Raw genomic sequence first — 21,484 nt, 5'->3', positions numbered from 1 at the left:
GCGACTACGTCAGACAACCGTTGTTTACGATACGCGGTCATGAACCTTTTTTTATCAATTTTTATAACATTTCATATAATATATGTCGTGATTGGAAATAAGCACAGTGAGGTTAAAGTCCTCTTAGGCGTCTTATATATGGTACCAAATGTCGAAACTCCTTTCTTCTTTTCACGTTATTATTGTCAAACTAATTACCCCAATATGACAAAACTAAGTCAGCATTACTTAAAAACACGAAACATCTCAACGGTCCAGTTAACTTAACCTCAAACGATAACACTTATCCGCCGTTCCACAACAAGAGCTCAATTATGAACAACCGCCGGTTACCAACTAACTTTCTTCGGTCTATCTCCATTACAAAGACTCAGTAGATCACTTGTGTCTCGCTTATTAAGTTTTGTAGTAGGAGAATTTTTTTTATACAATGTTATATAATTAGATTTTTTTTGCTGCAGCTATTTCGATACGACTCATCTGATAATCCATCCGATTCGACTCGCAACAATTAGATGTGGACTTTGCTATGCCAAAAATCTTCACGCAAATACCAATAATAACTGTAAACAGTTTCATTCTAATTGAATTTTAGTAAATCGTTAGTTACTTTCGCAAATCATTTATTACATCCTCTCCCTAGGCCTCCTCTCCCTTTGAGGAGAACGTTTGGAGCATATTCCACCACGCTGCTCAATTGCGGGTTGGTGGAATACACATGTGGCAGAATTTCGTTGAAATTAGACTAATGCAGGTTTAATTCACCGCCGAGCACGAGATGAATTATAAACACAAATTAAACACATGAAAATTCAGTGGTGCCTGCCTGGGTCTGAACCCGAAATCATTGGTTAAGATGAACGCGTTCTAACCACTGGGCCATCTTGGCTCAGTAAATCATTCGTGACACCATAATTTTGCTACCTAAATGGCTAACTGTACTGGCTCATCACACATAGTAATTTATGTTTGACAATAAAACATTTCATGAGTAGGTAGTATTCACTCAGACGCTTCCATACAAAGCGCAATATGAGTTTATAATAAGTAGAATTAATTACGTAAACTAAGTCCAGAACTTCCTTACAATACTGATGCAGAACCTCTTTAATGACTATCGACTAACATTGCCCTATTATATAATATGTATGGGTATTTATTTTAAGTAGTTTTTTTTGAGGCATTGATATATTTTCGTAAAATACTCGGATTCCTGCTTGGGGATACAGATTATGTATGTATGTATTAGATTATTTTAACCCACTAAAACCACTGCGATGATCGTCTGCGACATAGAGAATCAGAGAGGTTGCAGAATCGTGATGACATTAAGCCATTTGCAGCCCCCCTGTGTTGTGCTCCATGTTCAGAGGCGGTGGTGATCTCGCCCCCTATTCTCATAATATATACATTATGAGAATAATTATCATAATTGAGGATACAAGAATAAATTTTACTAAAACAAAAGTAGTTTTTTTCAATAAAAATGTACAATCTACACTAATGTCTAAGTTCAAAAGTAACTCTGTCTGTCTGTTGCTCTTTCAAGGCCAAACCATACTGAATATGATGAAATTTTATATGATGCAAGCTTGAACTCCAAGGATGTCCATCCCATGGGCTATTTTTGACGACAAACCCCTAAAACGCGAGCAAAGCCGCGAACGACTCCCAGTATAGTATAAAAGTAATGTAAACGATTTTAAAGCGTGTGTATTTTATACAATGTAGATAAAAAAGAGGTGATGGATTGGTATTATCCTTTAAATGTGCTCATTTGATTTGCTAATGAGGCGCGTGTTTTGCAATAAAAATTACGACAAAGAAAGCTAAAGTACACTTAGTAATTTTAAGTCTTGTAGTGTAAATCTACGGTTTCCTGGTGGAGAAAGTAAACATCGATACATTTAGTTGATTACTTAATACTTGATAGAGAATCGAGTCGCGTATTTTCGCTTTGCATCTATTTATGGTTACAATTAAATCTGGATTTTTGTTCTTTCGTTTTACTGCCGATTTCAAGTATAGATTTCTCATTTCATTATGAACGAGAGAGTTTTTTGTTTATGACATATGTTTCATGTGTTTGTACCTTCTGAGGGTAAGGTTTGCTCATTACCTTTGCTCATTAACAGTGGTACATGTTTGGAATATATCAATTATTAAAAAATAGTAACATTGTCTATGTCTAAAACTAGTTGCCTTTGACTAGGTAAATCGTACCTTAGTATCTATTATATTCGAAAGTAATTCAGAAGTCTATGTTAGAGAAGAGTCTATGGCGGAGGACAATTCGTCAATTCGACAATTTAATAGTAGTTCGTATGTAGTGCAATTAGTATTTAAACAAAACAATTACTTATTTTTTTATATATCTTTAATAAATAAATTAAAAAAAAAATACGAAAAACGAAACAGTTGATAAAATCAATGTGTCCGTTATACAAAAACTATTTTAAAAACAAGTTAAGATAACAATCTTATTAAAATTGTCTATGCTTAAGTCTCAATGTCTTTGGTTAGATCTCTTTGTATCTATAATATTTAACAATACCTATGCCGTAAGACTTTAATAATAATTATTATATAGGAGTCAAATAAGTCAATGACTTTATAGCGATGACAAAACAGTACTATAAGAATTATATTTCACTCCATATACAATCAATTGTAATTTTTGAATCACCTTATCACGATATTATTTTAAATGTAAATAATTTATCAATGATTCGAATGGATTGTATTACCAAATAAAGAATATGCATTGTTTTTTTTTTTTTAATTAACAACAAACGAAACAAAATAATAAGACATTTTATCATCTGTGGCACTTGTAAGGGATTTTTGAAATTTACAATTGATTATTATAACCATACAGAATAATGTTTAAAAGGATTTTTTTTCTTTATTCAGAATAATAATATCAGATCCAAGTAGGCTCTTAAAAGCATCAAAATTGTGATATTATTACAAGTTTGTTACAAGTGAAAACACCATACCGGTTCGGAATGTGGCTTCATGGGGAAAGTTATTTAATTTATATTTACTTATAGTGAAATGTATATATGCTCGAAAAGCAACGAATAATAAATAATTTAAATAAAAAACTTTTTAATAGTTTATTGAATATTTTTAAGAGTTCAACAAAGAAATCTAAGTATACATCTATTGATACTTTGTAACCGAATTTACTGCAACTTGTGCCAATAATTAAATTAAAAAAAACAGAACATTGTTATCTGTGGGATTGGATTTAATTATATTATAAACATGCCACAAAAAGTACATACGTTTTGTTTCAAAATAACTTCATATTTTCACAATTTTTCCATGTAAATTACAGGAAAGTTATTAAATATTTGTATTAAGAATAGATTTTATTAAACTGTTGTGCCATTATGACTTTTTGCGAATGTTTCCGGCAATACAGTTATCTTATCTATTATCAATACCGATATGTTTTATTTCGTATTACGTTAATCAGCTGAACTTGAAACGAATTTTATTGTATTCGCGAGTTTTAAACCACTTATAGTAAGATTCAAATCGAAATCATTTTTTTTTCAATATTATAGCAAAAGGATAAACCATGTCTTATCGCCCAAAGAAATTAAATTTCGAATCAAACGTCAAAATACCGCTAGCAGATGAGATACAATTTTACGCGGTAAAATATCGTGCAGTACATTTTTTAAGTTTGATATCAAATATAAATATATATGTAGATAAATCTTCACTATGTATAATGTATATGTTACGTTAATATCCGGAAAGGAAAAAAAAATACGAATTTAGTTTTGTTTTTAAATTTATTTATTAATATGTTTGTGTCACGGGCATGCTTTAACCGTATGTTTAACTATTATTAAAATATGATAAATTACATAGTAGAAGGAATAATTATTTAAATAATAATTTAAAAAAAAAAACTAGATAACCAGTAAAAAGACTGTAAAATTTCTGTTCAATAAATTGGGAACAACATATAACGATAACAATTGTTTTAACTACAAGATTTGACCAACATGTTTATTATATTGTTTATGTAAACCAACAAACGAACACACACAATAAAGAGGTGAAGTTTGCAAAAAAAAAACTTGTACATATTTCGTTATTTTATTTGTTTTCACTCAATACCGGAAAAATGCTAATAAAAATTTTTGAGTATCATATCAATTAAGTATTGACAAGGATTTATGAAATAAATTAAATTAAAAATCACTAATCACTTAATAATATAAAAATATTTAGACTTCATTAAAAATGTAATAAAAACAATGTTGGCTGCTCACTCACCTTGTAAAATTACGCAGATTCCATAATAAACACCTAGCTTATATTTAATTGTCTATTATATTATTATTATCAGTGCATTTTAGAAACAAATTAAATATGAAAAAACTAAATTATTAAATAAATAAATAAAATTCACAATAATCACATACTTCATTTTAAACACATAATCTCAAACACCGGTTTATATTTCGAAATAAGAACATTTTTTTTTGATACATCACTCACAATTTTAATTTCAAATTTCGAACGTTAAGAATAAAATAGAATTTATAAGCGCAGTATTTTTTTCTCTATTAACTCGATATGGTTTTCACGCTGCGCGTCGGTTAATACGTCTGTTCGTCAAGTCCGATGGTGAATTTTTCTCATTCTGCCTTTCTAATTGAATCGATCTTAAAATATTCTCGCTTTCTCCTAAAATTGATCTTACAATTCCATGACGTCATGTCGACCGCGACTTATTACGAATTAATTGCATTATCTGTAACGATTGTCAATTCGAAATAAGTATAACAAAAACCTAATTTATTTCTACTAAATTGACACATGGATTTTATTAAAGCATAACTATTTACTATTTTGTTATATTTCGGCAACGTTAAGACAAAATTTAAAAAAAATCTAATTTAATTTTAGAACAGATTTTTGTAACGGTACTTTTAAAAGTACTTAATTAAAATGAACGTTACCGAGGAAATAGATCGTGATAATTATATAAGATTATCATATATACTCTTTATACAATCAGGTAAATTATAAAAGTAAACTTTTATTATGTGTATTTAAAAGGATAAAATATATAAATAACCTAAATTTTAAAACGGACTTAATAATATCGTTATCTTAACTTTTTTTTAAAATACTTTTTTGTATAACGGACAAATTGGTTTTATCGACTGTTTTGTTTTTAATTAATAAATATAATAAAAGAAAGCTCTGATTATGTCTTATAGAAATTATTAAAAAAAATAAATGTAAAAAATAAACGAACTCTTTAGCGCTAAAACATAATTCGCAAAATTAACATATTGTTCCGCTTATTATAATTTAGAGATTATCAAAACGTGAAAGTTAAATGCCTCGAGTTTGGGTAATTATTGCCAGAAACTAAAAAAAAAAAAAAAATCAAGCAAACAATTTTAACTTAATAGTTATATAATGTTTTCTGAGAGTACATTACTTATATTACTTGAGTCTGAGAAGTTTTCATGAGATTAATATATATTTTAAATGTCCATATTAATGGAATCCATCTGGTATGATTTCTTTATTTTTACGAGGTACTTAAATTTATATAAGTACCTTCTTACATAATTTTAACTGATCAAACGTGTTAAGAATATATGAACTAGTAAAAAGTAATAAATTGTCTATGTCTATTTTTTGTTTAAATATTGTCTTTGATTAGATTTATACATTTTATAACTGTTATATTTAATTATTTCGTTTTAAGATGTTGATATGCATTTTATTGCCAAGTGATCAGAATTTTAGGATTGCAAATTGATTTTCCGAAAAGTTTCCATTGAACTCTAAAACGACGACTTCATTATTGACATCTTTTGATAACAACTGACATGACATCATTTTGGAAGATAAAAAAAGAATTTTCGATAACGACATTTTACTTACCAAGTTTTCTATATTTCCCGCCCCGGGCCCCGAGTGTCCTTACAAATAGTACTTATACGTACATACATATCGTACTAATTCTGTCATTAATTTAAAATCCAAAATTTCAGACTATAACGCTGTCTGCAAAGACATACAGGGAACTTAGAATAATGTAAATCAAATTGTAGACAAAATACAACAAGGTACGGATAGTAAGTCTGTAGAAATACAGTAATAAAATTAAATAATGTAATTTAATTAAACATTAAATATCGATGATAAAGTGCGACTGTTTGCTTAACAAAAGCTTATTTTTATCGGATTAGTATTAAATACCTCGAAACGAATTCCGGCACAATGAAACAAGCGTTATCATATATATATTATAAAATACAAATATATTATATGTTACATCTATTATTAATATGCATAAATAAGTTAATAATATATATTTTTAGCAACTTATGTATCATCCTCGGTAGTATAGTGGTAAGTATCCCCGCCTGTCACGCGGGAGACCGGGGTTCGATACCCCGCCGTGGAGTTAACTTTTTTTTTTTTGGTAACAATTTATAATTTTTATAGGATAATTATTTTATTTTAGTTAAAGTCTTACCATTAAAACATATTCATTTTCCATTATTTTTATAACCATTTAGCATGCCTTAATTTTACCTGCACAATATTATTATTATATAAAAGTTGTATAGCGGTGACTAATAAACATCTATTTAGCTCTTTCTGTCATCAGTAATTGGATATTTGAAAGAAGAAGATGAAGCATTGCCATAGACTTTTCTTATGTAGTAGGTAAGTTTGTTCTATATTTGAATATTCGTTAGTCGTTTCCAACGCAACGCAAACGTGCGTTAATTTTTTCCAATTATTTTGTTATTTAAAACCAGTAAGTTTATTAGTATTGATTATTTGATTATTTTAACATCAAAATCAAAATATACTTTTTTCAAGTAGGATTGTACAATCACTTTCAAATAGTATTTTTCTTAAATTATATTAAGTGATCACCGTTCGGAATGGAGATTCTGTCGAAAATAACCGACAAGAAACTAAGTAGTTACTCTTTTCCAAAATTTAAAATACAAAGTTATGTCAGTTAAATTAAATTATGTACGTACCTATATAATTCAAAAAGTTTTAGCTCCACATACAATATCTTTCTTTTTTTTTTAATGTTTCTTTTATTTGTGCCGTGAGGCACATACAGCAACGATAGTTACCTTCTTTCTATCAAATATAATACATGTATAATCAAAGACAATTTGATGTAGACTAATTTTCATAGAGACTCAAGTGTCATTTGCCTTAAAAATTGTTTGTATTGCGTCATCTTATGATCCATGGGTCAGAGCCCGTGAATCTTTATATAGGTCCGCAAACATCAGATGATATTTATGAAATATCGAAGGGCATAGTCTTCTCAACAGAGGAGAAGGAAGAGTTTGTATAATGAAATTATTATTATATTATAATCAAATATAAAAAAAAGAAAAAAAATATATTATTTAATCTACCGGTCGTTATAGATAGTAAAAACGTAGAAATGAGATTGCACACCAAAAATGAAGTTAAACTCACGTGTGACTCACGCTCACAAAATGTTAATGTTTTTTGGATACTTTTAGTTTTCTAAATAAATAAACCGAATGATGAATCTTTATAGAATATGACAAATCTTATCTTCGCAATAAATAACGGAAATCGTAAAACTTTATTTCCCCGCAATAAATGTAGATTAAATGAATAATTTAATTGCATCAATCTTTTTGGAAACAATAAAGGGATTACGTTATCGGACAATCAAAAACTAGGTACGTATATATTTTTTTTTATTTCATTTTTAACATTGACTTCAAAGATCGCCGCTCTTTATCACGAAGCTTTCAATAACTTGGTTGTAAAATAAATGCATTTGTTGAAGCGTAATTCTTAAATAATGTAAAGTAACTAAGTAACACTTAATTTAAGGATAAAATACAACGTTAACAAATATTTGAAAATAGAACATTTTCCTATCTGACTGCTTAATATTAATCATAAATAATAAAAAAATAACAACATTTAGTTTTATATAAATAGACAAAGGCAAAACAATTTGGAGTCTTATTTTCGTCTTTTTTTACAATCGATTTTTAATTTAACTTTTGATATACATACATTATAAATTAAAAAGTATTTCCCAAATTATTAATAATGTTTAGTGTCAAATTTCGACCAATGAGCGAATATTAATACTATTTAAGTTTTTTTTAAATCTATTTTATGAAATCGAGACGAAGCTGTTGTAGTTGACTTCTTCATAAATAATGAATTGAACGTAAAATATCACGCTGTATCTGTATTAAGCGAAGTTATATAAAATCTGACTAGACAAATTGTTATTGAGAGCTCCATGACTTCGACGGATATGACAATAATTTGTTTAAGATGGAGTGTCCAATTCCACTGGTATCGGGCCCACCACGGCGTCAACTGTAGACTTTGTGATTTTAATATCAGAACATGCGCCAAACGTTTCCTGGTTGCCACAACCTAGTTTCGCTGAACCATCTTCGCAGACGCCCCAATTGTTACCAGCTACGTATCTCCATTGGAGGACACAATGGTCGCAGACTAAGTCTTTAGGTAGACGGTAGTTCACTGTGTACTTGCCTACGCTGGGCGGATAGTATTCGGTTCCACCGTCTTCCAGTTCAAGCAGGTATTCGTCGAAGCAGGATTGTTCGTTGGTGTTCGGGTTAGGGCAAATCTTGAAGTACCAGTAACCGCGATGGTATGCGGTTATTTCGACGGTGGTCTCGATCACTTGTCCGGCTTCGTACTCAGCGACAATTATACCTAAGCCGTATTTTCCGCCAATTTCATGAGGTCTCGGTTCGCTTAAGTCAAACGCGTCTCCGCAAATACCACACCTAAAATGTAAAAAAAGAAGTATTACTTATAAGAGTCTGTCTGTTGTCGCTGCTGGTCTAAGGCCTCCTCTTCCTTTAACTCAGGGTTTGGAGCTCATTTCATTTCGCTGTTTCAAGGTACGTTAGTAAATTCATATGTGGACAAAGGGAAATTAACGCTGAACGTTTTTTCTCAAAAAGCTATAAATTACATAAAGTAGTACTAACTTTCCATTATTTACAGAGTATTGACGATCGAAGCCACCACAATACAGTCCAGTATCGTCGTAGTTGGCTGGTGTTGGGTACCCATAGCGCCACATCGTAGCCCTGGAGGGTGGGTCCGACACACGACCGTGGCTAGAGACTGACACCACGAGACCGGCTAATGACAAGATCTGCCACAGCATCTGATATGATAATAGAAATGTTGCTAACTAAAATCGTTACAGATAGATAATTAAAATTTTATAAAATTTAAAAATGGAATACGATTTCTTTTGAGCACTAGGCGAGGTTCTCTCAAACTTTAAGCTTTATTCTCTAGTGTAACTAGCATTAAAAGTAACGAAAAATTGCCAATATATTAATAGCAGCTATACTTACTCATTCTAATTAAAGTACTATCAAATAGATAAAATTCTAAAGTAGTCACTTTAGAATTTTATCTGACATACAACGCAAAGCATAAACCGGTGAGTCCAACAGGATGAAATTCCTAATGGAACTTTTTTACTTCTTCTTTTACTTGAAAATTTTGACTTTTGACTTTTTTAACAATATGCGTTATAAAAATATCGTATCCTGCATAAAACTTAACGTTTGTTGAACCTTGTTATCATCAATGTAATATACATATATGCAACATTAGTATGACATAACATTTAAATGGATTAATTAATATCATTGATAAAGATATAACATACAAGAATAACTTTACAAAAATACGTTGTTAATGTTGTTAATCAACTTGCAGTGATACGCAATTTTGATGCATGTATCTTTTAATTTAAATGTCATTATTATACCACAGTCAAAGTCGCATATAACTTTCTGATAGATCACGATCGTTCACTGCGATGAGCTCCGAATTAACTCAATACGTTTAAAAGTGTTAAATTTTATTATGTTTTTGTTAAAAACTTCATGAATTTCAATAATGTATAATTTTGGCCAGTTTACCTTGATATTTATTCCTGAACGGGATCAAATTGTCCACACAGTTTAATCACAAGTATTGTTTGGAGAAACTGATAACGCGACGTATCAGTCGTTCACAATTTATACAAGAAATTTAAAACCATTGTAAAATATTATCGCGAAATAATCAATATCGAAAAGGTACTTGATGGAATCAAAACAATAACATCGGATAATTTAATTTGTCCAATTTTCGCGATAAGAGAACAAAGAGATTTCCCAGTTTTGCCGGCATCCTCAATATCTTAATTTATTACCAAGGAATTATCGGGTACTATAAATGAAAGAAACGAAAGAATGACAAGGAAATATGTAAATATTGAGAGCTATAAAAAATCACCAAAATGTGTTTTATTAGATCTATGAGTTGACAAAAAAGTATTCTTGATGTCGTAAAATATGATTAGTTTATACCTATCGCCTCGTTGCCAAAGCTGAAAATAGATGAAAATATTCAATCATTCGCAGTCCCGTGCTGGACACATGTACGCCAAAGATCCATTCGGTTCCTGCTATTTTCTTGAGGTCATCGGCTGAAGGGCTTCTCCGTAGGTGCTCCATTCTTGGTAAACTATTTATGGCCATCATTGCAACTGTGACTCGTTTATTTCGATCTTACTTCCACCCAGACAGTTGTAATTCTTGAAAACTCTTTCATAAATAAGCCAAAAAAAAATCACAAATGTAAAGACCTACAAATACACAGGATTTATTTGTAGGTCTGTAGGTAGGACGAATGTTATTTGGCGATAGAAAAAATGGTAAATCAGTTGTAACTACTCAGACTGGTCTACAAACCTCTGAGACTGGATCATCAATCATTTTTAAATACTTACAAATGGATTTTTGTGTACATTAAAGATATATTTTCATCGACATCACAAATTCATCTTTTCCCATTATTATAAAGTTTTTGTAGAATAAGCTAATAATAAATTTAATCAAAATGTGATCAAAATCTCAGGTATTGGTATAAGTTACGAATGCATGAATGAATCCATTATCGTGAATGTAAATTTGGTATCTGATTTTCTTTTTTTATTCAGGTTTTTTCTTTTTGCTCTTATACTCAAAGTGACACTACGAATAAAACACGCGAAAGAATATTATTTACTGACACTAAGAAGTATGTAGGCCGTTATACCTGTAATACAAGTCTGTTTTATTACATTTTATTATCCTGGATACTACTTGGTGTATTTACTTCGAGCAGGATCGTCTGGGTAGGTACCATCCACACATCAAATATACTAACACTAAACAACAGTGCTTAGTATTGTTATGTTCCCGTTTGTAGTGTGAGTGAGCCAGTGTAACTAAAGGCAAGAAACAAAACATCTTGGTAGTCTTAGGCCTACCTATACCATAAGAAAAACTAGGATAAAATTATTGTATTGTCATTGGCTGCCAATTCTCAAGTTCATCAGTCTTGAAGACATCACGTTTAAAAATTCCGTTACACAGATACATACAGGTCAAGCTAATAGAAGCATGTAAAAATTATGAAACAAAAGTGACAAATGAATTCATAAGTGAACAAATCCAATCCATTCAAACAATGGTGGATATTAGCATTCGACATAGAAATTAATATTCACTCGAATGAACTTTCTTCAGCGTGAATGTGTCTGATATCATCGAGTATCTTTTTGGGTATTTATTTTTCGAATACGAAATGCTCTTGGTAGTGGCAACATTATTCTGTTGTTACGATTATTTTTATCACCACACGCGACTTTATTACACCCCTATTTTAATGATACAATAAAAAAAAACGTCATTGATTGATTAATTGTAGGCAATATTGCTATTCAAATGTTTTCCGTCTTTGTTTCTAAATAGTTTTATTGTTTTTCGTAATTTATTTTCCTAACTTTTTTATCCAACATTTAAATAAGAAAAAAACTAAACAGTTATAATGTATAGGTATTAATTACAGTTTCATAAAAAAAATCTTTTAGATATGAATGTTTTGAAGTAATGAGTATTCACCAAACTGTTGATTTGGAGGCTTATTGGTGGAAAAGCAAAAATAGTTATCTAATTTGACGATGGTCACCATAAAGATGAAGCAAATCATGACCTTATTGTTTTTGTACTATTGACAGCAAGAAACATTGATATTGATCATTTTACCCGCTGAGCGGAACACCCATGAAGTAAACGTGCCTTATTAAAAAAAAAACTGATACTGGCATATTCAGTTAGGTACGTATTTTGTGTATGTAACGATAAAATTAAATTTAGGATTTTCATAGCCTTCGATTTAAAATCTCTAATAATATATATTTTATTGAAATAGTGTAGTATATTTTACAATAATAAACATTATGATGTAAATCTTCCTCTCTGGAATGAATGATTCAATTCATTAACAAGTAGGAATTTTGATACCTAATTAGGTATTCATCTTAATCGATTGTATAGAATGGGTAAAAATTCAATATTGTGATTTGACGAACACATTCTAAGCGACGAAGAAAAATGAAGACTAGTTTTATTTTTTTATTTATACAGAGCAGGAATGGCAAATGGGGCCACCTGGTGGTATCACGCCCATATACATTAGCTCTGTTTTATTATTAGCGCATATTCAATATTCATAACATTGCCAATGTACCACCCATTCGGAGCTAAGATGTTGTCCTTTGTGCCTGTTGTTACACTTGCTCACTCATCCTTCAAACCGGAACATTTTCTTTTTTTCTTTTCAGCAATTTTCTACCATACAATTTGAGAGCACGCTATACGAACTTTGAATGCGGTGAAAAATGTGCGATTTACCCTGGGGTGGGAAAGGTTGGTTTTGTTTTAACATTTCTCGGTAAAACTTCCAAGGTATTCATCTTATTAAGCTAATGTTGGTATCCCGGTGTTATATTATGCGGAATGAGCCTAACTAACATTTCGTAAGATTTTTTTGACGTGCCTATGCGACGTTATTTTTTTATACTTTGATTTTATTTGCTTTTTCTTCTAAAATATTTGACCTTCTTAAAATTTTTAATCAATGATGTAAAAAGTCTCAAAGTTGCTAAACATATACTATAAAAATGTTTTATTTATATTAATGTATTCGCGTCGGTATGGCGGGCTGTAAGTGACAACCGAGAAGCATGGCACTACGCTACCGCCTACTTCTTTTTTTTTCGACTATCAGAAAATACAAGCATTTTTGTGGAACAAATCGTTCTACACTCGTTATTTATCCGACGCATTCGATTAACGCCCACACGATTGGGCCGCCGGTGCGAGCGCTATGACCATAATTTTCCTTTTTGCCTTTACGTAATTAGACCCCTGAAGAACCGCCATACTGGTACAAATGACCTAGTATTTTGTGTCATCATCTCCCGGTCTAAAGCCACAATAGCTCAAGTCTTCGGTCGCCTGTTTTTCGAAAAGAAAAAAAAAAAAAAAACAAACAATTGAAAATATAACCCGTACAGATTCAGGATACGGGAAGTATTCTGAATTGGCACTGGTACTAAAAACAGTGCTATAAAAATAATTCAAGATATGACTATACGTGATTTCTAAGTACACATTACTAATAATAATTTATTATTTGTCCATTGACCCTGACTCATACATAATGTTATGTTTTAGGTAAATTCCATTTCTCTTCACTTGATTGCTTGAAGGACCTTGAGTCATCGTGTTTAATCTGAATGTTTAAATAACGTTAGTATAATTTTATCATTGTAAAATTGCTGTATTTACCTCATTGTGATAATTTCCTACGTTGTGTGCCAATTGGAACATATTTTACGGCGACAGTTTATTTGTAACCAGTTTTCGCCCGCGGGCTCGTCCGCGTTTTAGGTTTTAAAAGTAAGTCCTTTGATTTATCATATAGGACATGTGTGGTTTACACTTCCTCCTTGCCAAATTTCATAAAATTCGGTGCTGTCAGACAGAGTTAATTTCGCATATATAATATTAGGATAGGTTAGAAAAATACATTGTTAAATGGATTTTGTTTGGCTTGAAACCTTTTTGTTAATTTTATTAGAAGTAGACGTTCAAATTGTGTGTGGTCATTCCCATCCGTGGAAACGTAGACATAGTAAAGCCCATTTAATTTTTTTATTAAAGCACTAATCTGATGTGTTCATACATTCTGTTTCTATACTGATCCGTACGAACCAAACTAATGGTACTTAGGAATTACGGCTTATCTAAGATCTATTATCCGTAAGCAAAACCAGTCGTTTCTTAAACAATCGGACAAAAGAAGCGTACCATTCCTCACGCCGTTGTCTTTAATACGTGGTCAGTATACTATATTATGGTTAACCAAGAAAACCATGGTATTTATATGTTGTATGTTGGTGTATGTACAGCTTGTAATACATAATAACGTATCTGCTGCCACCATTACGTTTAATTAAATGTTTTGATAATATTTACTCGAAGTTAGGGCTTTGTGCAAACCTTCCTGGGTAGGTACCACCCACTCATCAGATATTCTACCGCCAAACAGCAGTTCTTAGTATTGTTGTGTTCCGGTTTGAAGGGTGAGTGAGCCAGTGTAACTACAGGCATAAGGGACATAATATCTTAGTTCGCAAGGGTGCAACCATTAATTAACTATAACATTAACTATATGTAGATACAACTATTGCTTATCCATATGCGATCAACCTCCTAGACATTGTTTTTCAACCAATCGATGGACAATTAATTAGGAGGATAGCGAAGTCTAAATACCTACTACGTAGACTATGTTGATACCGTTGCAATGAACCTGTATCGCATTTTTAATGGATAAAACTATAAAAACTAAAAAAACTAAAAGATAAAACTGACCAGTACAGTATGTTTGAAAAACTAATAAAAAGGTACTTTAATAAAACTCGAGTACAAAACAACGTTTGCATCATTTATTATAGAAGTTCCTTGCCATAATTTCAGGTAAATAAATTAAATAATAAAATAACACCTTAATGAATACTTAAAATTAATTCAACGCCATGAAATTGAATTTTGAAAATTTAAAAACCAATCGATACCAAATATATCCCGAGTCATAATCGAATGAGACGTCGTTTCGAATTCACTTAATGTCTATGGCAGGTAAAATGTAATCAAAAAACATTTTAAATATATAATTAAACTAGTGCGAAAGATCAAATGAACAAATTGGGTAAAAAATTACATTGTATAAAGATTTATTTTGCAACTGCCATTTTATGCCTGAATATTACTTGACAAACTCACGACTAATCCACTCAGTAATTCGATGAGGAAATAATTATTATACATTGGTCGTGTATAATGTTCCGGCTAATTGGAAAAGAGATACAAATTTATTTCTTTATTTCTTTGTCTTTGCATCCAAATAACCTAATGACGCCATGTTGGATATGGTTGAAATTGTTTACTTTTGCCTAATAATACACCATAGATTGTGGTATAAAAAACTAAGTTATATGCCAAGTGGACAAAAAGTATTAATGATATGGCTGTATGTATAAGATCTTTTTAAAGTTGAGCATTTTTTGACGTATTGAGAACACAAATTTATTTTTCTTTATTTAAAATTAATAGATATTAAAAAAGACAATAAAGTTCATGAAATAACATTAATTAAAGCAAATGACGTGAATTATTAACTAATGGAACAAGAAATAAGAAATGAAATACTCATTGAAATAAAAAAATGTTTAAACTAAGTCTGGAAGCCCGTAAAGTCCTTTCGAAAAAAAATTTCAAGCACTTACAAATTAAGTCTTATTTATTACTAGATCTGATAACAGCACTGACATTTATTAAAAATTAATTTACATTTGACTAGAATTCATTTTAATATAACTATTAATCGAGTTGCGACAACATTTGTACAATAGAAGATTTAACGATTACATCTTAGCATTGGAAATAAGTTATTGAAACAAATAAATATAAATAAATAAAGAGGATTAAAGTAAAACAAAAACTTCAAAAACTAATGTTACTGTTGTTTGATGTAATGATAATAAGTAAGTAATAACTTAGTATGTTAAAATGAAAATTATGTTTAATGTTTGTCATCTTCGTTCAACTTAGAATCAGTCTTAGCCTCTTCTTTCTTACCTTCAGTCTTTACTAGATTATCTTTATCAAACTTCTTGTTGCTTTGATCTCTGGCATCGTGTTCGTGTGTTTTTGTTCTCGATTCACATTTATTTTGAAATTCATGGGCTAATATTTTTTCAAATTCAGACGATACTTTGTTTACGTGTTTTTTCATTGTTGAATCTGGATAACTCTACAATTAATGAAATGAAAATATACTAGAGTGTATTTGAAATACGATGACTGTTATTACTTTTTCTTGTGTATTAATAAATATTACCTTAAGATATAATCTGACGTTGTTAAAAATACGCCGAAAATCTTGGACTACTTGATCAAATTCAGTGTATGATGAATTTAACAATTTAGTAGATATATCATTAAGAGACATTGGATATTTGACAATTTCATAAAATCTTGGAGCCTGAAATCATAAATATGTATAAGACATAATTTTTTAGTTATACTTAGAGTACAATTCAAATTATTAAATTTCTTACAATTTTAATATCCATATCTCGTTGAATGAATGTAGCTTCATTTATTTGTGATAAGCTAGTTAAAATATTCTCAAATTTTTTTATAACGGTACCCGGTAGTGGTTTCTTTTTTTTAGGATGGTACCAAGTGCCAGAAACAGCAACTTTTGATTTTCCACTAGTTTTTTTTTGATTTTCATCTCTTACGTAATTGCCAGTCTGATCAAAATTACGTCGACGGGTATTTTCTCTAGACTCTTCAGATTTATTGGCAGTATCGTCTTGTTCGTTATAATCTGTAGTCTTACCCTGTTCGATGCATGAGGTGTTCGAATTGTCTTCCATGTTAAGGCTATTATCATTAGCGTGACTTTTATTTTGAGGTACATCTTGAGTTTGTGATGTCTGACTCCATTCTGAAGATATATGTTTCGATGCCTGGCTGGAGTTTGTCCAAGGATCATTTGGGCTTGTGTTCATTTTTATGTCCTTTAAATCTTGAGATAATTCTTCGTTCGTACGTAATCCTAATGCGTTGTAAAGTCGTGCTGTATCTGACCTTGATCCTTCATGTATAAAATCCATTAATTTTGGTGCAGATTGCTTAGCAGCTTCCCAAGCTTTATCAGACATCATTGAACTCAATATATCAAGAGCCTCAACGGCTCGCATATCCAAACAAGAGAGTTGAGAGGTGGAAGATTTAAATTTTTGTTCTTCCATTACTATGTCATCAGCTCGTCTTGACATCAAACATGGCCACGACTCTAAATTGTATTTTGGTTGCGGTGCTAGTGTAACTTGTTGAAATGATACTTTTGCTTTCAAAGACGAAGTGTCCTCAACAGGATTCTCATAGGTATCTTGAGAAGTATTTTGCAAAAATGGAGGTACAGTCTCCACTGGCTTTATTGGCACCTTGTAACTACCAGGTTTCATATACACTTTTGATATTTCGTGAAACTCATCATTTTCAGGATCAATAAATTGCACGGGGCCAGAAATATTATTCGAAACCGTCACAACGTTTGAAGGTATTTGTACGTTGTGAGTATGATGAGTCAAAAAATCACTAGGTTCTTTTTGGACCATCTGACCCCATGCCGCAAAAAAATCAGCCTCTTCTTTAGTATCACCACAGCTGTTATTTTTTTGCGCATAGCAATTTCTAATCTCAGCTGATGATGCCATACTTGGTATTAAATTTTTTTCAACGTGACTTAAAGGAACCATTTTTGCCTTTAGATCTATTTCACGGCGTTGTATTATATCACAAGAGGCGTTACTCAATATCGGTTGACCAGAAGACTTGCCAAGTTCAGCGTCCATTTTATGTTTTAATTGCGAATATAGCTCTCTTTGGTCTGCGTGACACATACCTTCTAACACTCGACAATCTGGTACGTTTGTGATCGTCCAAGACTGCCTCGGTTTTGATTCGCGAATGCAGCATGGATCACATTTATATTGGGTCTTTTGATAGGTTTCGTTTTCACTTTGATCGCTCAGTGTGTAGAAGTTTTGAGAACTCTGTGGTGGTATTACAGGGTATTTTTTATACGGCACGCTTGATCTAATCGACCATGAGCTCTCGTTATAGTTTTGTGGAGTCGTTGGTGTTTGTGGTTGCAGCCATGGTGGTTGTATCACGCTGTAGGATGGAGAAGCATTAATTGGTCTTGGAGTAATGTGTTGTTTTATAGACTGAAATTTACTTTGATTTTGATGACGAGGCGCAGCTGAGTTTGTAGCGTAATAATTGTGAGTAAAACTTTTCTGTTCCATTGTAAACCCGTGATCAAGACATTTGAATGTCTTATAGATGTGTGTCAACATTTCTTTTGTAACCGCTTGCCATTGTACAAAACATTCTCTTATATTTTGACTATAATATTTATTTTCTATTCTAGAAAACGTATCATGCTTTTCACTCAATAATTCTTTAACTCCTTTCCATCCGTCTAAAATCCTTACAAATGAAAATATGAAATTTTTGATAACCCACGGTATACCTTGCGAGTGAAGATTGGCGACTGCGCTATCAGGTTTTTGAACATTGGATCGTGTTTTAGCGCAAATAGAATGGATGTTTTTGAAACAAGGCCTATTATGGTGTGCAATTGCAATGTTTTCTGCATCAGTGCACGCCTCGATAGCTAATTGAACAATTTGATTAGGAATTTGGTCATGGATGACGATTTTGTCAAGAGCCGTCAGTAATATTTCTGACGAACCGACGTGTCTATTTCTGTCATCTTGGTCTTGATTTAATACTTTTTGAGACTTGTGAGACTCATTACGAGAACTTGTATCCGGTATATTACAAAGTTCTGATACCATTCTTTCCCCTTCGGCAAAGAAGTCGAGACTCGATGTGGACTCTGATGTTAAATTTCGATCCTTTTTTCTTGAATCGGTTTCTGTACTCATCTCTTTATATTTCTCTTGATAGCGTGGATCAGCGCTATAAGCATTACGTTTGTCATGACTTTTTACGATTTTTTTCTTTACTCCACTTCCAATAGGTTCTTGGTGAGAAACAGACCATGAGCTTTGTGAACGTCTGTCAGGATTAAGACGGTCAGTCATGATACCGGCTCCACTATAGTTTGGAGAAGATGGATCAAATACAAGGCCAACTAAAGGAGAATTTGGTGGAGAGCTAAAAGAAGGGGCGGACGACTTTGTATATCTGAAAATAAATAAATGTTTGATTCGAAACGCATCACCTATTTTTATTTTTATTAAATAACAACCAGAAAATTACATGAATTACCTGGAGTGTTGTTGATTAGTAGAATTTTCCGGTCCGGTGACAACTCTGCAATACGAAGTCTGGTCGATCAATTCTTTATTGGAACAACCTAAAAATAAATATGTTAAATATTGTACAACTTTTCGAAATAGTCAATTAATTACATTATCTAAAACTGAAATTTGTATTTATTTTTATTAATAATTTTATCATCATGAATAGAGAAGTGTTAATTAGAAGTCACGTCTAAGATTGTATTTTCATAATGGTTAACACATTTATTATATGTATGCGTGTGTTTGTATACATGTCTATTTATCATAAAGATCAGAGAAGACTATTATAACAACGTTTGAAAAATAATGTTACATTTCTAGACCGTATCACCATAGCTCACAGAAAATTTGACGAGGCTGAGACTAGTAAACATACCTAAAGTATATTTAGGTTGTTTATTCTTAAATATATTAAAGGTAGCCCGAAGGACGAAGGCCGCCTGATGGTGTGGTCACCACCTCCCATTGACATTGTCGATGCGGCACCATCTTTGGAAACTGAGATGTTATGCCCTCGCGACTGTTAAATGGAATCCCTCGTCCTTCAGAGCACAACATTAGTAATTATTTTTGTTTGGTGGTCGAACATCTGATGGGTAGGTGATACTTATACAGGCGGGCTCAAGGCCCCGCTACCAATTAAGTGTATCCATGAAAAGTTATCTGTTTTCTAATATAATTTATGCATGTCACAACAATAGTTAAAATTTAATGCGGATGAAACTGCAAAGTGTAGCTACTTATATAATATATAATAAAACATATTACATATATACTAAATACATTTACAAAACGCGCTGCATTTACTTTACCAGTGTGCGTGTAATTAATGGCCAAACGTTGGTCACTATTTTTTGCGACGCGTTCTCCGCTTGGCAGTCTATCTAAATATGTAAATATACAAATATACACACATATATTTCTTTAAAAAATATTTTACCATAACTCTTCCGGAAGAACGTTCCTTGGGTTATGGAATAAGAACTTTCTTGGCTACATTCTCTTCCTTCGCAATCACGATACTCTCTCGACTTGTTCGATACTGAACCACCATAATCTTGCATTTGGTTTGATCCTGTAATGTAGAATAAAGACAGAAGGTTCGTTGCATATGGGAAGCTGGCCTTGGTATGATAATTAACGAAATTTGTTTTTTTTTCTTTTTTAAAAAATCCACTTCATTTCTTGCCAGCGGCGTTAAAAACGAGGCTTTATTAGTGAGGTTTTTTAAAATATTCAGTGCCTCACTGAACTATTACTATACTATACTTATATCTTGTTACTACTCTATGTTTAATGTTGAGGCACTATCAGCGTGATGAGATACGGTATAGCCAAGTATTAGGACACGTTTTTAAATTTAAAATAGGCAGACTGGCAAATGGGCTTCATTGTAATAAGTGGTCACCACCTCCCTTCGACATTGATACTTTAAGAAATATTAGACATATCTTACATCGTCTTTGCCACCATTCACCATCCTTGCGAACTAAGATGCTATGTTCCTTGTGCTTGTAAAAAACAATATTAAATATTGCTGTTCAGCTAATAATTAGAATATATTATAGTTTTCATATGATTATGATTTATTAATTTTCATATTTTTTTGAGTACATTTTTTTTAGCATCAAACTAAATGGTATTAAAATAAATTCTATGCTATTGTGATATCACAAAAGGTATACCTAAGTCTTCTCATATTTTAATTAAAATGAGCAATAGTTATTTGATCCCAATAAGTAATAAATCTTTTTTATTTTACTAATATTAAGCGACGTGTCTTAACGTGATCTAGATGGCTGGTTTGACGTTCACGTCGGTAGATTATACCACAACAGAATTACATAATAAAAACGAAACTAAACTAGATTTCGTAAATCATTTACATTTTCCAAAAATATATTCACTTACCGTTAAAGGCAGCTTTAAAATCCTTCTCTAAAGTAGTTTTTATAAGGACATGTCAAATTAATTAATAATTAACATTAATTTTTTTTTTCAATTCCAAGTTATTTTCGCTTAAGAACAAGGATGGTTTAGATCTTTCGAATCCGTTATGGGCACTTATACCTTGCTTATTTTCTAAATGAATATCTTTATGAAGAATATCAT

The 21,484-nt window shown here is 31.4% G+C and overlaps 2 protein-coding genes across 2 annotated transcripts; both read right to left on the bottom strand.

The window, feature by feature from the left end:
• Positions 1 to 8,149: 8,149 nt before the first annotated feature.
• On the bottom strand, positions 8,150 to 10,080 carry LOC125069871. Its single transcript, XM_047679474.1, has 3 exons — positions 10,005 to 10,080; positions 9,051 to 9,232; positions 8,150 to 8,843 (listed from the first exon to the last, which is right to left on the bottom strand). The coding sequence occupies exons 2-3, from the start codon at positions 9,230 to 9,232 to the stop codon at positions 8,354 to 8,356; spliced, it is 672 nt and encodes a 223-aa protein (XP_047535430.1). The 5' UTR covers positions 10,005 to 10,080; the 3' UTR covers positions 8,150 to 8,353.
• A 5,867-nt stretch (positions 10,081 to 15,947) lies between these two features.
• LOC125069865 lies at positions 15,948 to 21,334 on the bottom strand. Its single transcript, XM_047679464.1, has 6 exons — positions 21,284 to 21,334; positions 20,313 to 20,447; positions 19,338 to 19,425; positions 16,583 to 19,253; positions 16,363 to 16,506; positions 15,948 to 16,275 (listed from the first exon to the last, which is right to left on the bottom strand). The coding sequence occupies exons 2-6, from the start codon at positions 20,434 to 20,436 to the stop codon at positions 16,045 to 16,047; spliced, it is 3,258 nt and encodes a 1,085-aa protein (XP_047535420.1). The 5' UTR covers positions 20,437 to 20,447; positions 21,284 to 21,334; the 3' UTR covers positions 15,948 to 16,044.
• Between the last annotated feature and the right edge of the window lie 150 nt (positions 21,335 to 21,484).

Source organism: Vanessa atalanta, chromosome 16 (assembly GCF_905147765.1).
Source record: "Vanessa atalanta chromosome 16, ilVanAtal1.2, whole genome shotgun sequence".
In the NCBI taxonomy this organism is placed as follows: Eukaryota; Metazoa; Arthropoda; class Insecta; order Lepidoptera; family Nymphalidae; genus Vanessa; species Vanessa atalanta.
The sequence above is the reverse complement of the archived record's forward strand: the minus strand, read 5'-3'. Positions and strand labels throughout refer to the sequence as shown.

Excerpts from the sequence above, each read along its gene's own strand:
- LOC125069871 (XM_047679474.1), bottom strand. The coding sequence starts at position 9,232 with ATGCTGTGGCAGATCTTGTCATTAGCCGGTCTCGTGGTGTCAGTCTCT. Across the intron at positions 8,844-9,050 it reads TACTCTGTAAATAATGGAAA|GTGTGGTATTTGCGGAGACG; the intron begins GTTAGTACTACT and ends TTTACATTTTAG.
- LOC125069865 (XM_047679464.1), bottom strand. The coding sequence starts at position 20,436 with ATGCAAGATTATGGTGGTTCAGTATCGAACAAGTCGAGAGAGTATCGT. Across the intron at positions 19,254-19,337 it reads ACTAATCAACAACACTCCAG|ATATACAAAGTCGTCCGCCC; the intron begins GTAATTCATGTA and ends ATTTATTTTCAG. Across the intron at positions 16,507-16,582 it reads GAGATATGGATATTAAAATT|GCTCCAAGATTTTATGAAAT; the intron begins GTAAGAAATTTA and ends TTATGATTTCAG.